General features: G+C 39.6%; 1 protein-coding gene across 1 annotated transcript; it reads right to left on the bottom strand.

The window, feature by feature from the left end:
• Nucleotides 1-878: 878 nt before the first annotated feature.
• Nucleotides 879-21,541, bottom strand: LOC110957995 (otoferlin-like). Its single transcript, XM_051956643.1, is given in 43 exon segments — nt 879-1,471; nt 4,261-4,361; nt 4,676-4,854; nt 5,025-5,266; nt 5,445-5,543; nt 5,745-5,833; nt 5,946-6,088; nt 7,295-7,455; nt 7,679-7,849; nt 7,934-8,061; nt 8,176-8,307; nt 8,464-8,601; nt 8,715-8,827; nt 9,818-9,890; nt 10,029-10,160; nt 10,262-10,288; nt 10,848-10,921; nt 11,103-11,265; nt 11,368-11,529; nt 11,621-11,740; nt 11,823-11,908; nt 11,911-11,983; nt 13,773-13,907; nt 14,006-14,130; nt 14,302-14,491; nt 15,194-15,346; nt 15,440-15,556; nt 15,652-15,742; nt 15,853-15,953; nt 16,042-16,162; nt 16,404-16,581; nt 16,832-16,940; nt 17,284-17,507; nt 18,022-18,208; nt 18,303-18,489; nt 18,565-18,724; nt 18,817-18,901; nt 18,995-19,057; nt 19,149-19,280; nt 19,363-19,417; nt 19,498-19,624; nt 20,038-20,108; nt 21,247-21,541. Coding segments are annotated over 42 exon segments (5,373 nt in total). The 5' UTR covers nt 20,084-20,108; nt 21,247-21,541; the 3' UTR covers nt 879-1,290.
• Nucleotides 21,542-22,550: the final 1,009 nt, after the last annotated feature.

The raw sequence follows: 22,550 nt of genomic DNA on the forward strand, positions 1-22,550 counted from the left end.
CCAGGTGTAGACAAGATCGCCCTGAGATGGTTAAGGCTATGGAGATTGTTGGTCTGTCTAGTCTGTCATGCATCTGACTGAGATATCAGACCGGGGTGGTAGTTCCCAATTCTAAAGTGGGGGACCAGAGGGAGTACTTCTAATTATTAGGCTGCCAAACTGCTCAGCCTCCTCGGGAAAAGTAATTCCACAGTGATGGAAAGGAGGTTCTGACCGATTGTCAAACTTTGGATTCAAGAGAAGCAATAGAGATCCCGTTATGGCCATGGAACAGTGGCCCAGTGGGCCAGGTCTTTACCCTTGCAGAGATGCTGAGTGTTATCATGGGAGTCTGACCAGCAAATCTACAAGTGTTTTGTGGATTTGGAAAAGGCTTATGACTGTAGTCTCTGAAGGGCCCTGTTGAGCGTATGGTGAAATTATGGGGTACCAGGAAATGAGTTTCCTCCACCTCTAGGTAGGTTGGGCTCAGTCTAAAAGATAGGGTGAGGAGTTCAGAAATGCAGAGGAAGTTCAGAGTAGTGAAGTGGTCAGACATCCGATTAAGATGTCTCCAGGGCAACTTATTTTGGAGGTTTTCCAGGCATGTCCTGCTGGGAGGCCCCAGGATAGACCCAAGACTCATTGGAGGACTTACCACATATCTCATCTGGCCTAAGAACACCATGGGATCCCTCAGTAGGAACTGGAAATGGTGGTTGGGGAGATGGACTTATGGACCCGACCCCAAATCAAATAAGCAGAAGATTGATGGATGAAAGAAACTCAAAACTGTATGTAAGTGCAGTATTAAAGGAAATATAAATGTGATATTTTCCAACACAGCACCAAAAATAAGGACATGTAAACAGAGATAACAGAAACACGAGACAACTGAATGTTTCAGAGGTCAATTTATTCACAAATCTGAAATATTACTTGACACAGAAGCAAGAAAATCTAAATTTCAACACATCAACTATGCTAAATACACTGACTTTTTCTCACAAATGAAACATTTAGGAGCAGATAAAAGGTCATATATTTTCACAAACGTGAGCAGCAAATATTGAATGGATTGAATGGGATTTTGGAAAACATTTCAAGAAACAAGAAAATCTACATAAATATCACAACAGAAGCAATAGATTTGTACACATTAATAACCAGTAACAGATACACTCAAGATGTATTACCAGCACTGCTAATGGAATAGTGCTCTTCATAATTACTTCATGAAATGGTAAATTGGAAAAACTCTCATGAAACAATACAAATTCTTACGGAAGACACACCATTGAAAAGTGTTTTTTAAGCTCCCAGCATCTTCTTGACCATGTATCCAGGTGTGTTGTAGAGGAAAAGAGCCAAAATGGCCAACAGCAGGAGAGCTGTGACGATCTTGATAGTCAGCCACCTGTACTGGTCACAGATCAGGTGTTTCGCAGCTTTGAGGGGGATGAGGAACCAGAGGAGCGCCACATCTGGACGACTGGTGGAGCACAGAGATGTAAACAGATGTTAAAGAGGGCAAAGCCAAGCAACAAACTAAAATAATCAGTTCAGTAGTTCTACAGAGAGAGAGCTCACATACTGACGTGACCTGATGTAAGATGTGCTCACCTTCACACCACAGTTTATGCTCATATTGTGTAGGTTTCACAAGTTAAAGGGTCACTTGTCACCTACAGTATTAGACACTAACTGTAATTCATAGAATGTACAAAAGCATATATAGTCATGAGAAGGAGTAGTAGAGCAATTACTGGGACAGTTAATTACTAATATATCATGAAAATGTTGCGCCTAGCACATTAAAAAAACAATACCAAACACAAGTAATATAGTAGCATTTTGCACATATTAAATTTGTGTTTCTAACTTGCTTGAACTCAAAGACTGCTATAGAAAATATTGATGTTTCTAAGATATTATTTGTCACAAAAATAGTTTTTCTTGTGAAGTAAGGCATCATATCTTCATTAATGCATTGCAAAGTTACACCATTCTCACTAATGATCAAAATGTATAGAACTTTATCAGAACACAAGCAACAATAGCTAAAAAAGTAAGAACTCCATATCACCACAACGCAGTTTCTTTCATCGTTAACCAGTTGGTGATTTGGTTCCAAACTTACGTTGCTCATCATTGTCTTATCTTCATTTCCACGTGATTAAGCGACTCAAACTGTGAATCAACTGTAGCCACATTTTTGCTGAGGTTATCTTGTCACATCAGTTTCAGTTGATGCTTTTGGGGATGTTGTTTTATTCTGATAAGCAGACTCAACATTGAAATCCTTCCACCACATTGCCAGCATACCCGAGCAGCTTTTATCTTCTTTCTTTGTTCTTTGCATCATTGCTACAGAAGCATTTTCTCTCGCCTCCTGATAAACATGCTTCCACAACTCCTGAATATAATTTTTATATTCATCTAGATCCAATTTTAGGTCTGAGCATCTGCTCATCTGCTGCTGTTGCGACTTTGGAACCCTCTGTTTTGTTTGGCAGGTTTCTTTGAGTAGCTTTATTTCTCCATTTAAGGTTTGAAGGCAGGTTTAATCTCTTGAAGTAGTGCTCTTGATTTTTCTCCACAGTTCTACTGACTTACTCTTCAGGTTCACGTCGGGTGCAGTTCGTGCTCCACAGCAGAAGATGTTTATTCATTGACAAAATTCTGTATATTGTACTTTTGGAAAGGACAAATTGCCATGCACGTTCAAAGATTTTTTTCATTCTTGCTATACTTTACTGTACCGTGAAGACTAGCTGTCTCATCTCTAACCTGCAGTTTAGCTAAAATATCTTTATCTACAGAAAACTAAACATGTTCAATCAACTGTTTACCGCTCAACTAACCTCCCAACAGATGTTCAGCTGACATAAAATTTGTAAAAGTGGTCTTTTAACATTGTTATATTAAAAACGCTACTCCGTATAAGAATATTCAGTTAAAAAAGGAGAATATCTGGCAGAATATGCATTTCTAAGCATGCAATTCTCTGTTGTTTCATCTTAATGTATTCAAATTATATCACTGCCTCTTTTTTAAAATGCTGCAATTGAAGGGTCAGTGTAGATAGAAAATATGAAGGAGAGACAGTAAGAAGTGATTTGGTTAGTGAAACTGCTGGAACTTTCTGAGGAAGTGCTTGAGCAACATCTCAAGCTCCCAGCATTTTCTTGACCATGTAACCAGGCATGCTGTAGAGGCAGGGCCGGCCCTAGGACTTTGGTGGCCCTAAGCAAGATTTTTTTTGTGGCCCCAAAACATGCACAGGGCAACTACCAAATCACGTGCACAGCTTGTAATTGGGTTAAAACACACATGCACATGATTAACAGCAAATATTTATTTTTTAAAAAATGTGTCCCAGACAGGGACAAAATGTGAATCACACACTTATTGTGGTGTGGCCCCCTCTAGTGGATGTGGCTATAAACAATGGCTTAGAGTGTTTATGCCAGCGGCCGGCCCTTTGTAGAGGAAAAGAGCCAGCATAGCCAGCAGCAGGAGAGCTGTGACAATCTCGATGGCCAGCCACTTGTACTGGGTGCAGACCAAATGTTTTATGGCTTTGAAAGGAGTGAGGAACCACAGACGGCTGGTGTCTGGGCGGCTGGAAGGACAGAAATGAGCACGTTCAGTAATACAGACGTCAAGTGCTGTCAACCATTGTATTGTGTTGTTATTCGTTTTCCGAGTTTAATTCAAATGTAAATGTAGCTGACATTACTGAAACGAGAAACAAAGAGGAAATAATCACAATATTTTGAGAAATTAAAGATGATTCTAAGTGGAAATACATGAAAGGGACAAAGAAAGAGCAACTTACCATGTAAAGAAAGAAGTCCAGAGCTTGGCTGAAGTAAATCCGTAAAAATGTCTTTCCTCAGTTCGTAAAATTGCTTTTGCTTTTTATTGTTTATGCAAATTTACGCTTGCATTTTTATATCTGAATTAATTAGAAATTTATTGTTATAATTTAATTTATTGCAGTGTTTATCTTGTTGGATTTTTAAATGGTTTTCCATTTGCTTGCTATTCGGAATCAAGGTGGATTTGTTAAACCTAATTATGTCTGTAAATATATGTATACATGCACATAAACCTTCAAATGTGTGAATGTAGGTAAATGTAGAAGGCAAAGAGTAAACTAGACAATGCCACCGAGAGGAATAGATCAAAAGAATGGTATGACAAGTAGATTCCATTGAGATTTATAGATTTCCCATCCAGTCATAACATAATTGGATGGGAAAACATCCTTCATACTTGGGTTTCTCCAGCGGCTCTGGTTCGTTGCGTCCTTCACCAGCTGGGCTTTTCTCAGCTTCCTCTCCTGTCAGAAGGTGCAGCTCTGCTTCCACTTTTCCCTGCAAAGTCAAAAAAATACTATGCCGGTCAGTCATCATGTGGCTGTGCATTAAAGACTGCAACCTGATTTATCACAAAGTCACTATGTGAAGTCACACTAGTAAGGAAACAACTCAAGTTAGATGCACAGTGATAAATAGATGGACAATATTTCATCTGGAGGGAGCTAGATCAAAATGTTAATGCATGATCAAGATACTGAAAAATAGTAATTCTGAGAATAAAATAGCATAGCCAAACTGGATAACGTGCTTGGCTATGCTAAGCCAAGCTCCCCCTGTGGTTTTGGAGGTGCCTATTTGCTGTGACCCACCGTGAGCTCAAACTCATCTTCTTCATTTCGGGCCACAAACGGCCACCAGCCTTTGATCCTCTTCTGTTTGAAGATGGAGACCATGGGCATCTCCGCTTCGTTTGTCACCATCTCTATGGTGCACTGCTTGGCGGTCTTTGCACCACGTGGGAAACGGTTCAGGTCGAGCTCGATTGCACCTATAAAGACATTTTTTTAACTGAATTAAACACAACACAGGTTAATCGACAAAGTGGGATAAACTAATACTGCTCTGTCTTTAATACTGAAGGGAATTTAGTTTTTCTAAAACATAATGAATTAAATCTTTAAGAGTTGCATTTGGTAAACAAAACTTTAGCCACGTTACCCAGGAAATCATCTGCTGAGAAATGATCAGCGTCCCACACTTGCAGATTAAGTCGAGCCGGGATCTTGTACTCGGTCTCATCCCAGGCGAACATGGACTCTTTTTTAGAGATGACAATCTTCTCCTCAGCCATGAGGTAGTCGAAGGGGTAGACGAAGCGCCAGTTGAAGTTTCCCTCTCCGGTGATGGAGTGATAGTGGACGTCAGTGTCCTGTTTGTCCTCCTGCTGCCCTTTCAACCAACTGTGGCAGAAATAAAGGTGTAGAACGGACTCACAGTTCTTTTTACACCAAGAAAATGGTTGTTTTTCCTCATTGTGAATCTAAGAAGTAGATGATTTTGTGTGCTTCTTGCCACGCACATAAACAAATGAAAAGAAAGAAAGAAGCAATACATCAAAAACCAAAAGCTTCTGATTACCCGCGAACAAAGATGTCACTTGATTTCTCGCCAGTGAAGATATCGTCGTCCTCCAGAACGACTTCATCTGTATTCCAAACGATCACCCTCAGTTCAAACCTGCACACAAGCAAACGTGGTCACATAATGAAACACTAATGTGTATCATTATCAGAGATGGTGGATAAAAACATTTTCAGATTAGACTTTATCATTTATTCAGATACATTCTCAAGGGCCTGACCTTTGTCAGTGGTATTTCGGATAATGATGAATTAAACTGTGTAAATTAGAGCCGTGAATTGACTACTTGACCCGTACTTCTTTGGTTTTCTTGGTGAAATGTCAAGTGCTGGGCCTGGAGCAGTCATATCCTTCGGGAACATGTCCACCCACATCTCAATCCTTCCCTGCAAAACAATTGAACAAAAGAAAATATTGCTTTTCATGATGCAAACAAACAAGAGGCGGTAAGATGAAGGTGCTTGTTTTGCTGACATTTATGTTATTACGTTAAAATACCTGCTCAATTCCAGGTTTATCAGGGTGCAGCAGTGGTCTGGTCTCCACGTGTTCGGGGACGAGTTTGCAGCCGACTCGAGGGATTTCCGCCCAGTGGTTCAGCACAGTGAGAGCGAGGTGCTCATCTGTCTGCTTCTTCAAACCTGACAAACATCATTGCAAATCTGTGCAATTTATCTTAAAACGTATAACTAATGAGACTAAATTATAACATTGAGCAGCGTGGAATCAATGCATGGCGCTGTTGTCTCTCCAGAGGCTGCTGCATATTGGCTCAAAGATTAAGGGTCAAAGTTTTCAGGGTGCATAGACTTGAAGAATATTGTGCATCTGAACCCTCTCCTATTTTATTTTAAGAATATCAGCTCAGTCCCACAGGCTTGACTGAACAGACTGGAGAATGCTTTTGTTCCCCAGTCTATCAAAATGTTAATCCGAATTTGGGTTTGAAGTAGGCCTCACTGCTCCTGTGTAGATTCAATTCAATTCAATTCAATTTTATTTATATAGCGTCAATTACAGTCAAATCGTCTCAAGACGCTTTACAGAACCCATATGCCTGACCCCCAGAGCAAGCCCAAAGGCGACAGTGGCAAGGAAAAACACCCTTTTAACAGGGAAGAAACCTCGAGCAGAACCCGGCTCAAATAGGGGGGACCCATCTGCCTGCTGGCCGGGCGGGTTGAGAAGGACAGAAGAGGGCAAGGGGGAGGGATGGGAGAAGAGGGAGGGGTGAGAAAGCAAGGAAAACACAACACACATTTGAATACATGCATGACAGGATATGTGACACAGACAAAGTATAAGCTAACATTGAAAACTGACTCATAGTTTACTCTTATGATGTACGGCTCTGACATTAAACATACTCCATATATAGCTAGCAGTAAAATTCAAACAGTATGTAAGTTAGCATAACAGTATATTGAAGGCGATGCAGAGTTGACTCGTGGAAAAAGGGAATTGGAAGCAGAGGGCTGGTGGAAGGTCAGTAGCAGCATCCCACAGTGGACATGGTGGAGACTGGACCAGCTGGTGGAACATCGACCGCAGATCTGAAGCATCCAGCTCTGGGACTGAGCACAAACTGATCCATAGAAGCTACTTACTTGCTATAATGATCTATTGTATATTGTAGTATCTATGTTGCTGGTTGGTAAAATCTTGCGCCTTTCAGAAGAGCATTAAAAATAAAGTGAACAATTTCCAATCACATTTTCTAATTGAACACGTCACCATGTCTCTGTTCATTCAGCTCATCCTATCAATCCTCAGAGCTTCAGTAGAAAACAAACTAGACCTCTCTTTCTAGATTACTGGAGTTGGAGAAACAGAAGGTCATAAAGTACCATTTTCATCTTCTATCTCAGTTGGTGCCATGAAGACTCGGTTCTCCACCTTCACTCTTCCTCCAGGGCCGTAGTGAGGCCCGTCCAGTTTGCCGTCCTTACACAGCTTAGCCAGGATATGTGTGGGCTTCATCGGGTCTCGCCACACATTGTAACCATGGCTACAGAATAGAGCAAACATGGTTACAGCTACCCGAGAAGACATACACTAAAAAAAACAACAGTGTACCTGCTCGAAGCAAAACTTTGATTCTACAGTCAAGATACAAACAAAAACTACGTGAGTCATCCTGATGCTCCAACTGTTTTACATTACATAAATCACTACACTTTGTCTGCAGTCTTTCACTATTTTCTACAAGTTGTTAAGTCTTTGTGTCTTACATGGCATAGTTACATGCAATACCACATGTGGCTCTGTGTTTGCTGTAGAAGCGGTTCTCCAGATCAAGTTTGGTTTCTCCAATCAGATCATCGGTTCCCACCAGGTCCCAGTCATAAATCGACACCGTTAGTGTGGAATCCATCGGGAACGTGGCCTCCACATCAAAAGATCTGGGGAACATTGAGATTTGGTATGTTTTCAACCATGTTCAAAACAGGTAAAACTTCATATAAATACAGTCATTCTTTACTTACTTCCCAAACAAAGGGTTCAGCTGTTTAGAGATGTAGTTCTCTTTGTCTTTGATCTCTGTTTTTCCCAGTTTGATAGCAATGTAGGGGTCAGCTTTCCCATTTATGTCTGCTGGATGCAGGTCAGTCGCCTACCAAAAAGCAGCATAACTTCACTGTGAAGTTGATAATCACAATCCCTGCAGAATCTGACCACTCTCTAACGTTATGTACAAGATGATAAAGCAGCCAAGTGAGGAAAATACCCGGATGACGTAGATGCGGACGAGGACGTTAATGGGATCATTGTGAGGAATGTTCTGAAACATTCCCATGTTGGAGTCGAAGCTCATGTCTCTGGACATATCGTCCGACACTTTGTACATGCACAACGAGCCCTAAATTGACACAGTTAAACAACAAAAGAATATAGAGATAAGGTACTAGGAAGATATATTACTTAGAAAACATATAACATACAAAGTACTCCATATTGTCTGAAAATGTCTTATGTGCAAATATATAACGTCTAATGTGTATTCCTTCTTTCTTACTTTGAATTTTCCAACAACCCTGTCCTCATCTGTCACATTTTGGTCGTCATCATCACCACCTTTTCCCCTGAAGAGGTTAAAACTGTGCAGCCAGTCCTCAAAGTTGTCAAATTCACTCTCCAGTTCCTTGGCGTACACCTTGTTTGAGAACACAGAACATACAAAAATAGAAATGCTTTTTCATTTTAGCCGTTTTTCAAGACAACACCTCCACCCGTATAATCATGTACAACCAAGAGGTTGTTCTGTACCTTCAGCTCATCCAGCTTTGGCTTCTTCCTCTCAAACGAGTCGACCGCCGGCCTCTTCTTCTTTCCCTTTCCTTTCTTGGTGCCTTTCACAGGAGATTCATCGGGTTTGATATCTGAGTACAGGTTAGCATTGAGGAAGAGGGAGAAGAAGGGGGAGCAGGGAGGTGGGGACGAAGGAGCAGAGCACTCGAGACATGAATTCCACATGAAAGTTGCCAAAACCAGCTTTTATTCTACATAACAAGCACACCATTGAATTATATACTACTGGAGCATACAGTTCAGTGGGCACACTTGGTGATGCGACAGGATCCTCCAGGCAGGCAGCTGTGTAGACAAGCTTGACTGCTGCTGATTATGTCAAAGTATATGTAACCCAATATAATGTAGTGTAGGCTACATCTGCAAGCTCCTATTATAGATACAATACATTCTGTACAGCCTGGTTGGCACAGCAGAGAATCAAACGTGTTTGCTGTAAATCACTCAGTTTAATGCTCATCCTGTCATTGGACTGCACCGTCTTTGCATTTCTATTCTCTGTATTGTTATTGACAACTTTCATGGCCAGCATACGACTAAATATGCATGTATGGGAGAGAAAAAGCGGCGATCCCACAAACAGAAATTTGGATTCATGTCAGCATCTACATGGAGGCATTCTCGGGCTACGAAGGCTACGAGGTTCACTACTGCACTGAAGGAGAAAACAACAGAGTTAGTGAGCTTATAAAAGACAAACATGCATGAATGTTAGATATTCCAAAAATATATGTCCTATAAGCACTAATACTGGGGTTCACTGAGGACTTCAGTGCTAAAAAGGGTAGCTGATTACTAGATATGCCAGAAGGTTTACCTAGTCAATGAAAAGCGCTTGAAAGAAAGCTAATTTAGCAGCTTTTGTATCTATTTTGCACACATTAAACTTTAAACAACATAGATTTTATACTTGGTCACAATAATGCAGCTACTTAGAGCTACTGCTACTATAGATACTACTTGGTTCAGGATGATACGGAGGCACATGAAAGCATAACGAACAATATAAAACGAACTGCTGAGATGAACTTAACATCATTTAAAATCTCATCTGATTTTACCTCCTCCATCTGCAATGTCCATTTCATCTTTGTCCTCTGAATCTGAGAGAGCTGCCTCTTGAGCCTTGATTGCCTAAAAGAACAGAAGCTTATTTTTCAACTGTATTTACCAAGATCTGAGCTGATAAAGTTTAAAAAACACTGAATGGAATTTCTTTAACATGCTCAACTCTCTGCTTTGTCAAGATCGTATAATAAAAAGCAGACTCACCTCTGTCAAAGTCTCAATGGAGGCAAAATACTTGGACCACCAGTCCAACATGCTCTCATCAAGTTCCTCCTCTTCCATCTCATCGCCCTTCTTTCTCTTCTTCTTTTTCCCTTTTCCATCCTTGTCATCATCCTTTTCATAAAACAAACATTGTCATAGGTCTTGTCAGATCTTTTTATGCAACAAGAAATCATTCAGTTTGATTTCTAAGTTCTTCACAAAGCACTGCTCACCTCAACTTTGACCACAGCATCAGATCCCTGTGGATGAACAAAGAAAGGATGTGAAATCATGCAACAATACATTTCTGGACAAATACAAAACATTATCTCTGTGACAGTTTACTTCATATTTCATTGCTATATCTGCCAATGCTGTTGATTATTCTCTTGATTATTCGATTAGTTGTTTTGTCTATGAAATGCCAGTAAATGGTGAAAAATGTCAGTTAGTATTTTCCAAAGCCTAAGACGACGTCTTCACATCTTGTTTTGTTTGAAACCCAGTTTACTGTTATAGATGAGGAAAGAAACCAGTAAATACGCAAATTTAAGAAGCTGGAATTTTGAAGATGTTTCCACAAAAAATATTCAAACAATTGGTGACTAAATTTTCTAAATAGTTGGCCATTCAATAAATAGCTAAGAAGTGAGTTCATCATTGCAGTTTCGTTGTGAAGAGCGGAGTGTTTTAATCATTGACTTCATGTAGAATTGTTTAGTATCTCACCGGTTGTTAATTTAACTGTTTCCTGTGATGCCATAAAAGTCAGATGTAGCTATTGAATGAAGATTTCATCAAATTTTAAAAGAAACTTACACAGTCCAGCTTGACCACAGTTTCCATCTTCTTAAAAGCAGGTTCAGTTTCCATACTGACCACAATAATTTCCTCTGAAAGATAAAAAGACAATGTGAACGTGTGACCTCTACCATCATAAACTATTACCCCTAGAAACCATGTTTTTACAAAGACAAACATACTCTATACTCTACTTATCATCGCATTATTAAACTGCATGTTTTTCCCAAGTTCTAATAATGCATCACATTGTTAAATGACTTGAGTTTATACCTGTAGTGGAATAATTGTTGGCCTGCTTGTCAGCTCCTCTGTAGATGAACTTCCGCAGGCTGGTGACGGCGATAGAACCAACTAGAGTGTATCGTCCGAAAGCTCTGCAGTCCACAACCCGAATGTTGAGCGGTGGGTGAAGCAGCTCATTCTCAGGCAAATCCTGATACACAAAATCCAGTGAGTTACTTTCAAGTTTATTTATTACAGGCCATTAAAGTAGGTATTAAGAGAGAGCTGTAAATGATGAAATACAGTACAGTACCACTTCAAACCACTTGACAAGAGTGCTGAAGTTGGGGTTTTTCTTGTAGTTGGGAATCAGGGCAGACTGGACTCCTTTTCCGGCGCATTCAATGTCCACACGAGGTCGATCCACCTGAGCCAGATTCACCCTCTTCAGGTCCCTCAAGCCCCAGAACAACACCTAAAGGAAAGGGATGTCAACTGGGTTTACTGGTGTTTTACTTTCTTCATATACTTTCCCATGAATTTAACTGTTCAAATGAAGTCTTCACCTCAATCCTGTACTTGCTGAGCACTGGTCTGATCCCCAGCGGTACAGGCAGGATGGGCCCACGGTCCATGTCTGTCGGCCCATCGATGGGAGGGAGGTCAGCTTTTCCATTGGGACCAATCTAACAGACGACACAAGTAGTTACAAAACAACTGCACTGACAGGTCTGTAAGCAGAGGGTGTCTCTACTTTGACAAACTGACCTGCAGCAGTTCAAAGGCTGCCAGCATCTCCCCAGCGGTGCAGTTTCCACGGTAGATCTGATAATACTCCAGCTGGGGGGGAAACGTGGAGGACCGTAGTGTTCGTCGGCCATCTTGACTATGGGCTTAGCGAAGGTTCTGCCCATGAAGTCGGCTTTACCCTGGAAGCGCCGGACACACAGTGAAGCATGAAATCTGGTTTGAATGTTTGAAAGAATCGTGTTTTCGGCCAGGGGTTAAATTGGGATTTAAGAGGAAGGAGAGCCCTGGTTTAGTGAACTGAGGCCTCACAGATAATACTGCTGACAGTAGAGATAGGAACTGTGTCATTAGTAGAAATTAGTTCCAGGAAAACTGTAAATATTATATTCTGTAGCTACTTATTGGTTACCCAAAGTAACACTAGCTCTGTTTCCAGAAATAAATGTTGCAGCTGAATCTTTTACAAGAATATTTTATTTAATAGTCATTCTTTAAATTAAAACTAATTCCATTTCAGAGTCAGATATCTCAAATTAACCCCTAAAATCTTCCATTTTTTTCATGCTAATATTGTAGTATATTTTCTGTATCTCTAAGCAATTTTTAAGAATGTTGCATCAAAAAACGTTTAACAATGTGAAGCAGAAAGATCGAAAAGAAATATTATGATTCTCCAGAGGAAACTACATTTGAATTGAATCTCAAAATTTAAAAAAAACTCTAGGTTCATCCTGAGCCCAACTGTTTATTTCCAGTGATTTCACTATAGAAATCGTGAATCTGTGCACTCAGTTTAACTGGTTGCTACTAGAAAAGCATTTAAGTTAATAAAGCTACTTCCATCATAATAACATGTCAGAAAATAGATGTGATGAAGTTATCACTGTGGAATGGACCTTCTCTCAGAATGGAGACAGTATGGATTATGCTGCTGCGCAATGTTACAACTAGTAAAAAAAATTTTTTAAAAAGGGTTGGCGATTATTCTACATTTGCCGTCAGACAGCAGATTTCTAGATTTGTATGTGAGCTGGTAATTGACACAGAGCTTAGGTCCAGTGTGCTCCAGCCCAATTTAACCCCTGTTTTATGCCTACCATATCCAGTATATTACTGGTTAATTACTATTGTGTTATTAAAAGCAATTGAAAAAGGTGTAATCATTAATATAAGCTATAAGCAGGAAGAAACATGGCTTAAGATGCACATGTTTCCAAGCAGACTTCTAGATTAAAAGAAGATAAAAGAGCCCCAAGAAAAAGAAGAGAAAGACCCCTAAAATAACCAGTGAACTGCAAAATAGATACGCATTTACGTCGTGTCAAAAAGATAATAGAAAAAGCATATTCAACTAAATCTTTCTTGCAGTTAGTGGTTATGGAGAGTTTAAATTCCTGTTGACCACATACCAAAAAAAGCACAAATTTTAATTTAAAGGAATGCAACAGGGATAAGTTGATGAAGGAGGGTCCATCTGTCTGGACGTATCTTATTCCTCTTGCATGCCTTTTAATACAATATACTCTGCACACATAATAGTGATGCTACTGTACATCAAGCCAGTCCACACTCTACTTATCCAAAGCGTCATCCAAAACAATGGTGTTATTGTCAGGAGCAAATATAAAATTATCAGTTAGCAAACATATTCTCTCAAATAATCAAACTCTTATCAGGTTGCTATTGACACAAACAAAGACAAAATCTCATTTTACCAATAAAAAGTGATTGTAAAACAGGTTATTGAGGACATATCACATGCTGATTTAAAACTCTTGACGTGACATGTTTAGTTTTACATTTCAAGTGAAAGACAGATGCTGTTAAATTATTAGGCTGACAAAGATGAAGGAGCACGATAAGGCAGCCGCTATCCGGAAATTCGAGCTGCATGAAGGCAGAGTTTTTGCTCACATTAATACAAGTGGAAACAGACAGACATCTCCATTTCTAAACAACAACCCTTACCACTGTGTCCTGATCATAGATTTCAATGACGATAATAGGAGGGTCATCTCTCAGTTCGCCGGCTTCTCCGAACAGCTCGACGTTCTCGAAAACCAGCAGCTGGTCCCATGTAGGACAGAGAGTCTCAGCCAGCACCTGCAAGAACACGAAAGATTTATCCAAATCCAGAGCCTGCTTTCCAATAAATCAGATTTTAAGATGACGGGTGATCTAAAACAAAGATTTTTGCTCACCTCAGTGACTTGGCTTTGTGTTGAGAAGAAGACTCTTGCAAAGGGATCAGACAGACCACTGCTGTCAGCTGCAAACAGGCTTCGGGCCTGATACATGTGGACTCTCAGCTGGAAGATCTGCTTCACTGCAGAGATAAACGTCCTCATATATGAATCAGTTAGTCTACAATGTGTAGTCTGCATTTACAGACATTAACATAATTGTTCTGTCACTTGAAAGAAATCCAAAACTAACAAGGTGTTTGATTTTTCCAATGTTGGCAAAGCAAGTATGAAAGAAATACTGATAGTCTTACTCATGTATGTGAGGCTGATGGGAGGTGACATCGGCAGTCCAGGTCCTTTAGATAACCTATTTTCCTCAAATCCGTTGGGCAGACCGCTCAGGTAATCTTTGCGCTGCTTGTTCAGACCGAGCCAAAGATAAATCTCTATCTTGGACTGAACCGTCCAGCCAGCAGGCCCGAAGCCTTTCTTACCGGGAATCTTTATATGAGGAGAAAACAAAACAGTTTTACTACAGCAGACCAACATGGCCACAAACTATATAATGAAATTACATAAAAATGACTCTAAATGTCTATTAGAACAGCAAAGGTTGAAAAAGTACTTCATAAAGTTCAATAATATGACACAGAAATACTTAGTTACATGGTTTTAAATTCTCTTTATATAAAGGTTTTAGAGTATTAGCATCAAAATACAGTTAAAGTACCAAAACTAATTTTACCCATAGTAGTAGTAGTAGTTTTCACAGTGCAAAATGGTATATATATTTAGAATAATGTATAATATTGGATTATATTTATTGATGCATTCATGACGTACGTTCATCACTTTAATGCTGCAGCTGCTAAAAGTGGTTTAAATAGTTTCTGTGCTGCCTATGAATTGCTTGGAGATCAATAAAATTTTATTTTAATCAGTAATATTCCAGCATAATTACTTTTTTTTTATGATATTTTGTATTATTAGGCTAATCTGCAAAGTAACTAAAGTCATCAAATAAATGTAGTTGAGTAAAAAAGAACTATGTTTGCCTCAGACTTGCAGTGGAGCAGAATTATGAGGCAGTAGAAAGTGAAAAAACTCAAGTACAAGCATTTGCACTTCAGTACAGTTTATAAGTAAATGTACCACTGCTGCGGTTTACATTAACTACTTTCTGATTATTCCTTGCAAACTCACCCTGAGAAAGATTGTTTTGACTTTGCCACAGTCCTTTCCTCTCTCCTCATCTGTGCTGGAGAAAAGGATGTCTTTGGAAGGGACACGAGCATAAGCAATACGCTTCCCATTGCTAATCATCCATATGAACACATCGGGAACGCTGTGTTGAGGCTGCAAATACAAAAGAAGACTCATATTAAACATAAAATAAGCACCACTTTACATGAAAGCACAGTAAAGCATCACGCATGTTGCGGATCTTACTTCGATGGCCAGGAAGCGCAGCTTTGTGAGGAAGTTCTGAGCCAGTTTGATTTTATCTCTCACTGTGCTCTTTTTCACCTGTGACCTCATGGCCTTAGCTTGCTGACCTATGCTCTCCTGAAACCAGAAAGAAACGCAGCGCTTAGCAAGAAAGTAGAAACATTTACAATCAAAAAGGGGTAGAAATTTGCGGTTTCATTTAATCAACATACCACTTCTGCCAAGCACAGCTTCAGTCTCTCCCTGTCCAGTTTGGTTCTGCCCGACTGATTCTGGTCCTTGTTTGCCAACGAAAGAAACTGACTGGAAGGATTGGAGTTTGGTCAGTGTGAATATTTTCACTTATCAGTAAGATTCAGTGCTGTAAACTCATATTATTTCCTAATCTGTGGCTAAAGTTTGCCATTACAGACCTGCATCCTTGGCTGAGCTCCTCTAAGACTCCTCTAAGTCGGCGCTCAGGATAGGTCTTCTCAGTTTTGATGATCTCTTGCACATCATTCAGTCCATCCTCCTGTAGAAGCAATCAAACATCATGATAAGAAGTATTATTTTTGTACCTACTAAGACTCACTGAGCAGGTAATAAAGGGAATGACTTGCCAGTTTGTCAGCAGTGTTGTCTATAATGTTGGCGTTGTAGAGCCTCCTCCTCTGATCCTGCCAATAACTCTTGATGTAAATACATGGCTTCCTCTCAAAGTACGGCAGATGGAAGTAGTTTCTGTGGAAAATTAAATAAGAATTACATTTAAATATTAACTAGGAAAGCAGGCGGAAAACAATACGTCCAACCTATTAAACTACATATAAACTACTCTCCTCTCTAGGAAAGGATTAGCAAATTGAGATGTCCAAAGTGCAGCTATAATCCATTCATCTTATATCATCAGCTCTTCATTTTGTTCATTTACAGGGTGGTTTGTTTGCACTGTCGCTCTATCTGATGATATTTTTGCTCTGACCGGTCAGTGATGACAGGTTTCATGGGCGGAGTAGTCGCCACTGAAGCCAGATCTCCGTCATCCTCCATCTCCTCCTCGCTGTCGTTGTGGATCAGCTCGGTCTCTTCTTCATCGCCGTCGCCCTTTTTACCCTTCGTTTTTGGTTGGACAACTCCGTCAATCTCGTTTCCATAGTAACCTGGCAGCAGCAGTTAATAGTGAGCCCATTAAAGGTGCTGCACTTGCTGAATATCTCAAAATTATGAATACACTTGGTCTATAAGTGTTTGCTTTCATATGAAATAGAGCAGTTAATACGGTAAATTATAACTCCTAAACTGTCTTATGCAACTTTTACATGTTGGGACTCTTACAAAATGCATATTCAATTCTCACTAAATTCAGCTCAAAAATAACAGTCCAAATTATGGAAAATTAATGGCAAATACCTATGGTGACCTCAAAGTTGATCGGCTTATCACCGATCTTTCTGTCAACCATCGTGGCCTCCAGGAAAGACCCAAAGAGGAAAAACTCCTCAACTTTCCCGGTAGCAGTCTGTCGAAAAAACACACAGTGTGAGTATCTGACTGTGAGAAAAACTATCAGTCATTTTAATTGATGAAACAAAGGTTAAAAAAAAAACCTCTCCAAAGCACTTTAATTCAAGAAATATTAACAGCTATCACTTTAATCCATTGCTATAGTGCTATTTGCAGTGTGACTTACATTGTCCCCAACAATAAGGAGCCACAATAATGCAAACAGCTATAAATAATGCAGCAGGTGGGCTAAATACAGACTATTAATAATTCACATAAAATGAAGCACAATGACCTGTTGGTGGGAGCAACAACTGAAATCCTCTGCATGGCTGCCCACCCAGGCAGGGAGGACCCACCTCTGAGATGTTGGGCACTCCCTCCAGCTGCACCTCAGTAGAGCTGGTTATGTCAGGTGAGGAGGGGTCCAGGATCTCCACACCGAGGCTGATGAGCAGGCGGGCCCTGAAGGACACCCCTTCGCCGAGGCCTTCGTTCAGCTCCTGGTACTCGTCCATCAAAGTGTAGGTACGAGTGGAGCCGTACATGTTCACCCAGGCAGGTCCCAAGGTGGGGAGGAAGCCTAAAAGTTAAAGAATAAACTGATTTGCATGTGGAAATTTGCAAATAATAGGATGGAAAGGTGCTTGATGGATCTGATTTTAAGGGAAAAATAAAAGGAATGGCTCTGGAATTTAATGTATTCATAGAGAGGATGCATCATTGTATGATCTATTATTTAATATGAACGTAAAAAAATAAAATGATACATATTATATCATGTTGCACCGCAGTTTACAGGACTTTGATGTCTTCATTCATTGTATGTTTTAATTCTTAGCATTTCATTTAGTACATTTTTATTCATAGGATATTTTACACTTTTATCTTAGTATATTTTCTGTTATATTTACACTGTATTTTGTATTCTTCTATTATGTGGTGGTCACTTTAGTCTTTCGGCTTGCTACTCTAACAACAGAATTTCCCCTTGGGATCAATGAAGTATTTCTATTCTATTCTATTCTGTTATTCTAACTACAAAGTTAGTGAAAACTAGCTGGTCAAATGTCGTTAATTAGTAAACAATAAATCACCTTTATCTCCATCATTGGAAATCTTCCGCAGGTCTAAGAAGTGCGTTCCTATAGCAACATCATTCACTTTGTCTGAGTCGCGGATCTGTATCTTCATGCGTCTGCAGAGTGGCGGAAACATCTCCGTAAAGACGATTTGCTCGTTCCAGATGGGCTCGTAACAGCTCTTCTGAATTGATGTTTTCCCCTGAAATCACACATTGCAACCATAAATCATATCATACCATGTACGTGGCTCAAAAGAACAACTACTTGAATTTGTGATCTTTATTAACACTCACCTTCTGCCCAGCAAACAGTACTTGGACGTAAGGATCAACCAGGTCCTTGTTTTCTCCTATGAAGGCCTTTTTGACATTAGCCATGATGCTGGTGTTCATTCTGGGGAGTCCTTCAGCTCTGTAGATCTTCAGGTAATAACGAGCCCACTGTCGCTCTGCAGGGACTCCCTCCGGTAACAACAGATTGCTGAAACAGAATTGTTTTTATCAATAAGTTTTCTGCATCAATGAATATTTAGATGGATTTAAAAGTTGTGTTTACCCCTCTATGTCGTCTTCATCAGACTCGTTGGCCTTGTGTGGAGTTTTTATAGTGTCTCCTTTAGCCACGACTGCAACGTCACATTTAACGTAGCCTTTACAGCCGGCTGTGATGTCGTCTGGGTCAGACAGCAGGGCCCATTTGTGGTAAAACTGATGTTCTGCAAAACAACAAAAGGCAAATTAATTGATATATCAGAGTAATTTATATAAAATAATAACAATAAAGCTTATTTCCATTGATTTTTTTTACCTGGGTGGGAGTAGATGGTGCCAACATCGAGTTTAAAAGTTCCAACCAGTGTTCCACTACGGAGAAGATTTTTGGAGTGGATAACCTAGATCAGGGAAATGAAAACACTAAAACATTAATCACATTTACCTTTTGACAACCAGTTGGCTGATATCAACAGCTTTATGTGATGACTCACAGATATCTTCAGGATTTTGTCAAACATGACATCTGGAGGGACGTGGAAGTCGAACACAAAGTACTGGGAAAAAAAAAGTTTGGCGATATTGGTAATACAAACCTTGTTTTTAAGCTGTTTTCACAAACAAAGATAAACATATGTTGCAACTCACTTCGTTGTAGTACGGACAGTTGGTGGATTCCTTCATTGAGGTGTACTTTTTATCTTCTCCGATCTCCACGCAGACCATCGGATCCATGTTGAGTCCCACCAGCTGCCTGGCTTCAATCACAGTCACACTGATCTGAAATTAAAGGAAGCAGCTCTCTGATTGACCTACACCACCACAGCTAGTACAATAACACTAATATACTCTGCACTCTTACTTGGTAATCTACTGGTCTTCCAGAACTGGGCTCCATCTTGATGTCTGGCTTTGATCTGTGTGACAACATGGAGTCAGAAACCACTGGGAATCTTCAGATGGATAAACACGATTTGTTAAAAGGAACCATGCTTGCCTCTTGTTGGACACATTAGTGGTGACAGCGGTGACTGAAGCCAGTGAGATGGTGTCGGGGTCGGGGCCTCCTCCCATGAACATGCCCTGACGATCCAGGTTCTCTGTCTCCAAAATAGCTGGCTCGTCTGGAGATCATATAAAAGATACAAATTGTACTAGAACTAGAAATTTATGACACTATAAACTTAAACTTAATACTAGCATCATGGGTGTGTGTTTCATGGGATATTAGTATTACTGAAATTCAGTGATAATACATAATAAAGCATTTTAAAGCAGAAGTAAAGGTGCAATATTTATAACACTGTATGTATTTTAATCTACTGCAGGACTGGCTAACAAATAGCTACCAAAAACAGCAAGATCAAAGCATAAAAGTTGTTACATTTGTATTTTTCAGGAAAACAGTAAATTCAGAGAAAATCTTTGGCACACTAGTTTGCCTAAATGTGTCCTAGTGGGCTGAAATGGGCTGTAAGACACCAGCAAGCGCAGCCAAGAGTTTTTCCTCATCCTAAGCATCCATCTTAGCTGGTACCTCCATTTCTGTCCTCCTTGTGTCCACGGTGCTTACTGCGCTTCATGGTTCAAAACAATTCTTTGTGTGCTCTGTGAAAGAAACGCATAACAATTTACTATTTCACAGACAATGGGTTTGAAAAAAATGGTAATATATGGTCAGTACTGCCAACAACTTCCCTCTAATTAAAATGTTAAATCCTTTTGTGTGCATGTAGAATCTTTTTTTTTTTTGTAAATTCTGCACTTAAAATCGATCTTCTAAAACATGTTACTCTAAAAACAAAACTGTAAAACCACAAGATTAAATCATGACAGGCCTCTTAAATGAGTTGCAGACAGACGGAAGCTAATTGCCATAAAGAAAAGAGAGGACTGGAAACATGCCTGAATTATTGAGAGCATTTACATCATGTAATGCATACCAAAACATATGACTTAGGAAACAATTCATGACAGAAAGTGTGAGGACAGAAGTACAGTACAGCACATACAGTATCATTTTAAGAGAGGTGTCAGTGTGCCACCACACCCTGGTTTGGACTTTAAAAGGAGCCTTTCAATTATTTAAATCAGCTGACCTTAATGCATCAATTAAAGAGGATACATTTCGAACACACATAGTGAAAAATAGTGCACTTAAAATAATGAATCTGCAAGAAATTAATCAGCAAAGTGCATTATTTATGGGTTCACAGCTTTAATCTAAAACTGTTTTTTGGACACAATCAAGTGCGCTAACTAGTTCCAGTGCTGGCACCTCATTGCTCTTCATGAGGGAGCTGCCACTTTTCCATTACATGTTAAAAACATTTTACATTTTCAGAGTTGCACGCAACAGCCAAAACAAGGCCAACCATATATGTTCCAACACGTCATAATGTTTAAAAGCTTATTTAAAATCAATCTCTGTCAGATAAATAATGAAACAAGCTTATGAGCTATGTTGCATGGAAAAAATAACTTTCTCTGGAAGCTCACAATAATCTGTGAAATCCCAAACAGACAACAAGAGACCTAGAAAGCAGATTTCTGAACATTTCTACAATATCCATGAAAAAAAAAAAGAATTCTGCTAAAACAGCCAAACAAAACAACTATTAGTCATCAAATTCCCTCCTCAAAGAAAGTCTTTCAAGTTTACCACAAATCACAGAGGCCTAAATAACAAAGTTTGTCAGCTGATCTGAGTGTTGCTAATAAATTAAAATAATCTGATCGTACGTACCATACAAGAAAAAGGATTCTCTTGTCTCCCTCCTCCAAGTAGCTCCGAGCGGTTTCTTTTGGAGGAAAACTCTCCCCGAACTTCTCTCTTTTTCTCTCTGATAATGGAAGACACTCTACACAAACATTTTAGACTTTTACACAGCTCTAAGAATAAGGCCACAAAGTAAAGTTGTTCAGAAAAGAATTGGGTTTGTCCAAGTCTGAAGTTGGGCTGGAGTGATGTGATACACCAATGAATAGTGCATGAGTGTTGAACCCGAGACTGGTAACTATAACTAGGGACTGCTGAGAGACGTCACTGTGAGCAGAGTCTGCCAATCGAAACAGGCCCTGAACACAAAAGGATATATGAATAAGGTACTATTTCAAGAGCTAAATGGTCACTAGGAAGCAAAATCGACTTGTATTCAGGCAATCTAGCAATCCAATCGTTAATACAGCTCAAAAGCACTCATGCTGCTAAAATGAGTGTAGACAAGCTACTAGATGTAGATTGAAAGTTATCTGACATGCTGCAAAGTGAAAAAAAATCACAAAATAATGTTTTTGTTGCACTCAAAAGGGCTTTAACATCCTTTAGTAAAAGTTGTATCGAAACACAACAAAATCGTCCAAAAGTGCATGAGGTAATCAATATATTGCCATGTCACCAGTGATTGAATTTCATGGAAGTAAACAAAAAGTAAGCCCAGCCTAGTTGGAAGAATGCTCCCTTTAAATCATTAACAGGCTGCTCCTCCAAACTGGGTCTTCAGGCAGACACGTTGTCTTTTGTCAGTGCATCACGAAATGGTGTCAGATCCTATTTGCAACACCTTGTGTTTTACACTCAAATTTCCATCAGATTTGAGTGTACTGATTAAAAATAGATCTAAGTTTGGGGTCACACAGGTGCTATTGATGCTATTTGAATCAAGAGATTTACATGAAAGGTTAAGGGCTGAATAAAAGAAACAGGGTGGGATGTGTCTCTGCATGAAGTGAACAAACGCTGTGTTTAAACCATTGATTAGATGCATTATTTTGGTGGCCCGAGGCATGCTTTAGCAACTTCTATTCAATGCAACTCCTATTGAATGTTGAAGTACAACTCATCATCTCATCAATTACACATACTGTCAGTCTGTAAACCATACGTCTAAGTCTAAAGTTGCTGGTATCCGATGAAACAAGGCTCTGAATTATTTAGGCGGCCCAGTCAGTGTTGCATGTGGCATCCTCATTATTGGAAGGTATCACCGTTCACAACAATAGATATAGATTTTGCACGGATGGAACGACAGTGAAATGTGTTATTATTAG

Source organism: Acanthochromis polyacanthus, chromosome 1 (genome assembly GCF_021347895.1).
Source record: "Acanthochromis polyacanthus isolate Apoly-LR-REF ecotype Palm Island chromosome 1, KAUST_Apoly_ChrSc, whole genome shotgun sequence".
Taxonomy (NCBI): domain Eukaryota; kingdom Metazoa; phylum Chordata; class Actinopteri; family Pomacentridae; genus Acanthochromis; species Acanthochromis polyacanthus.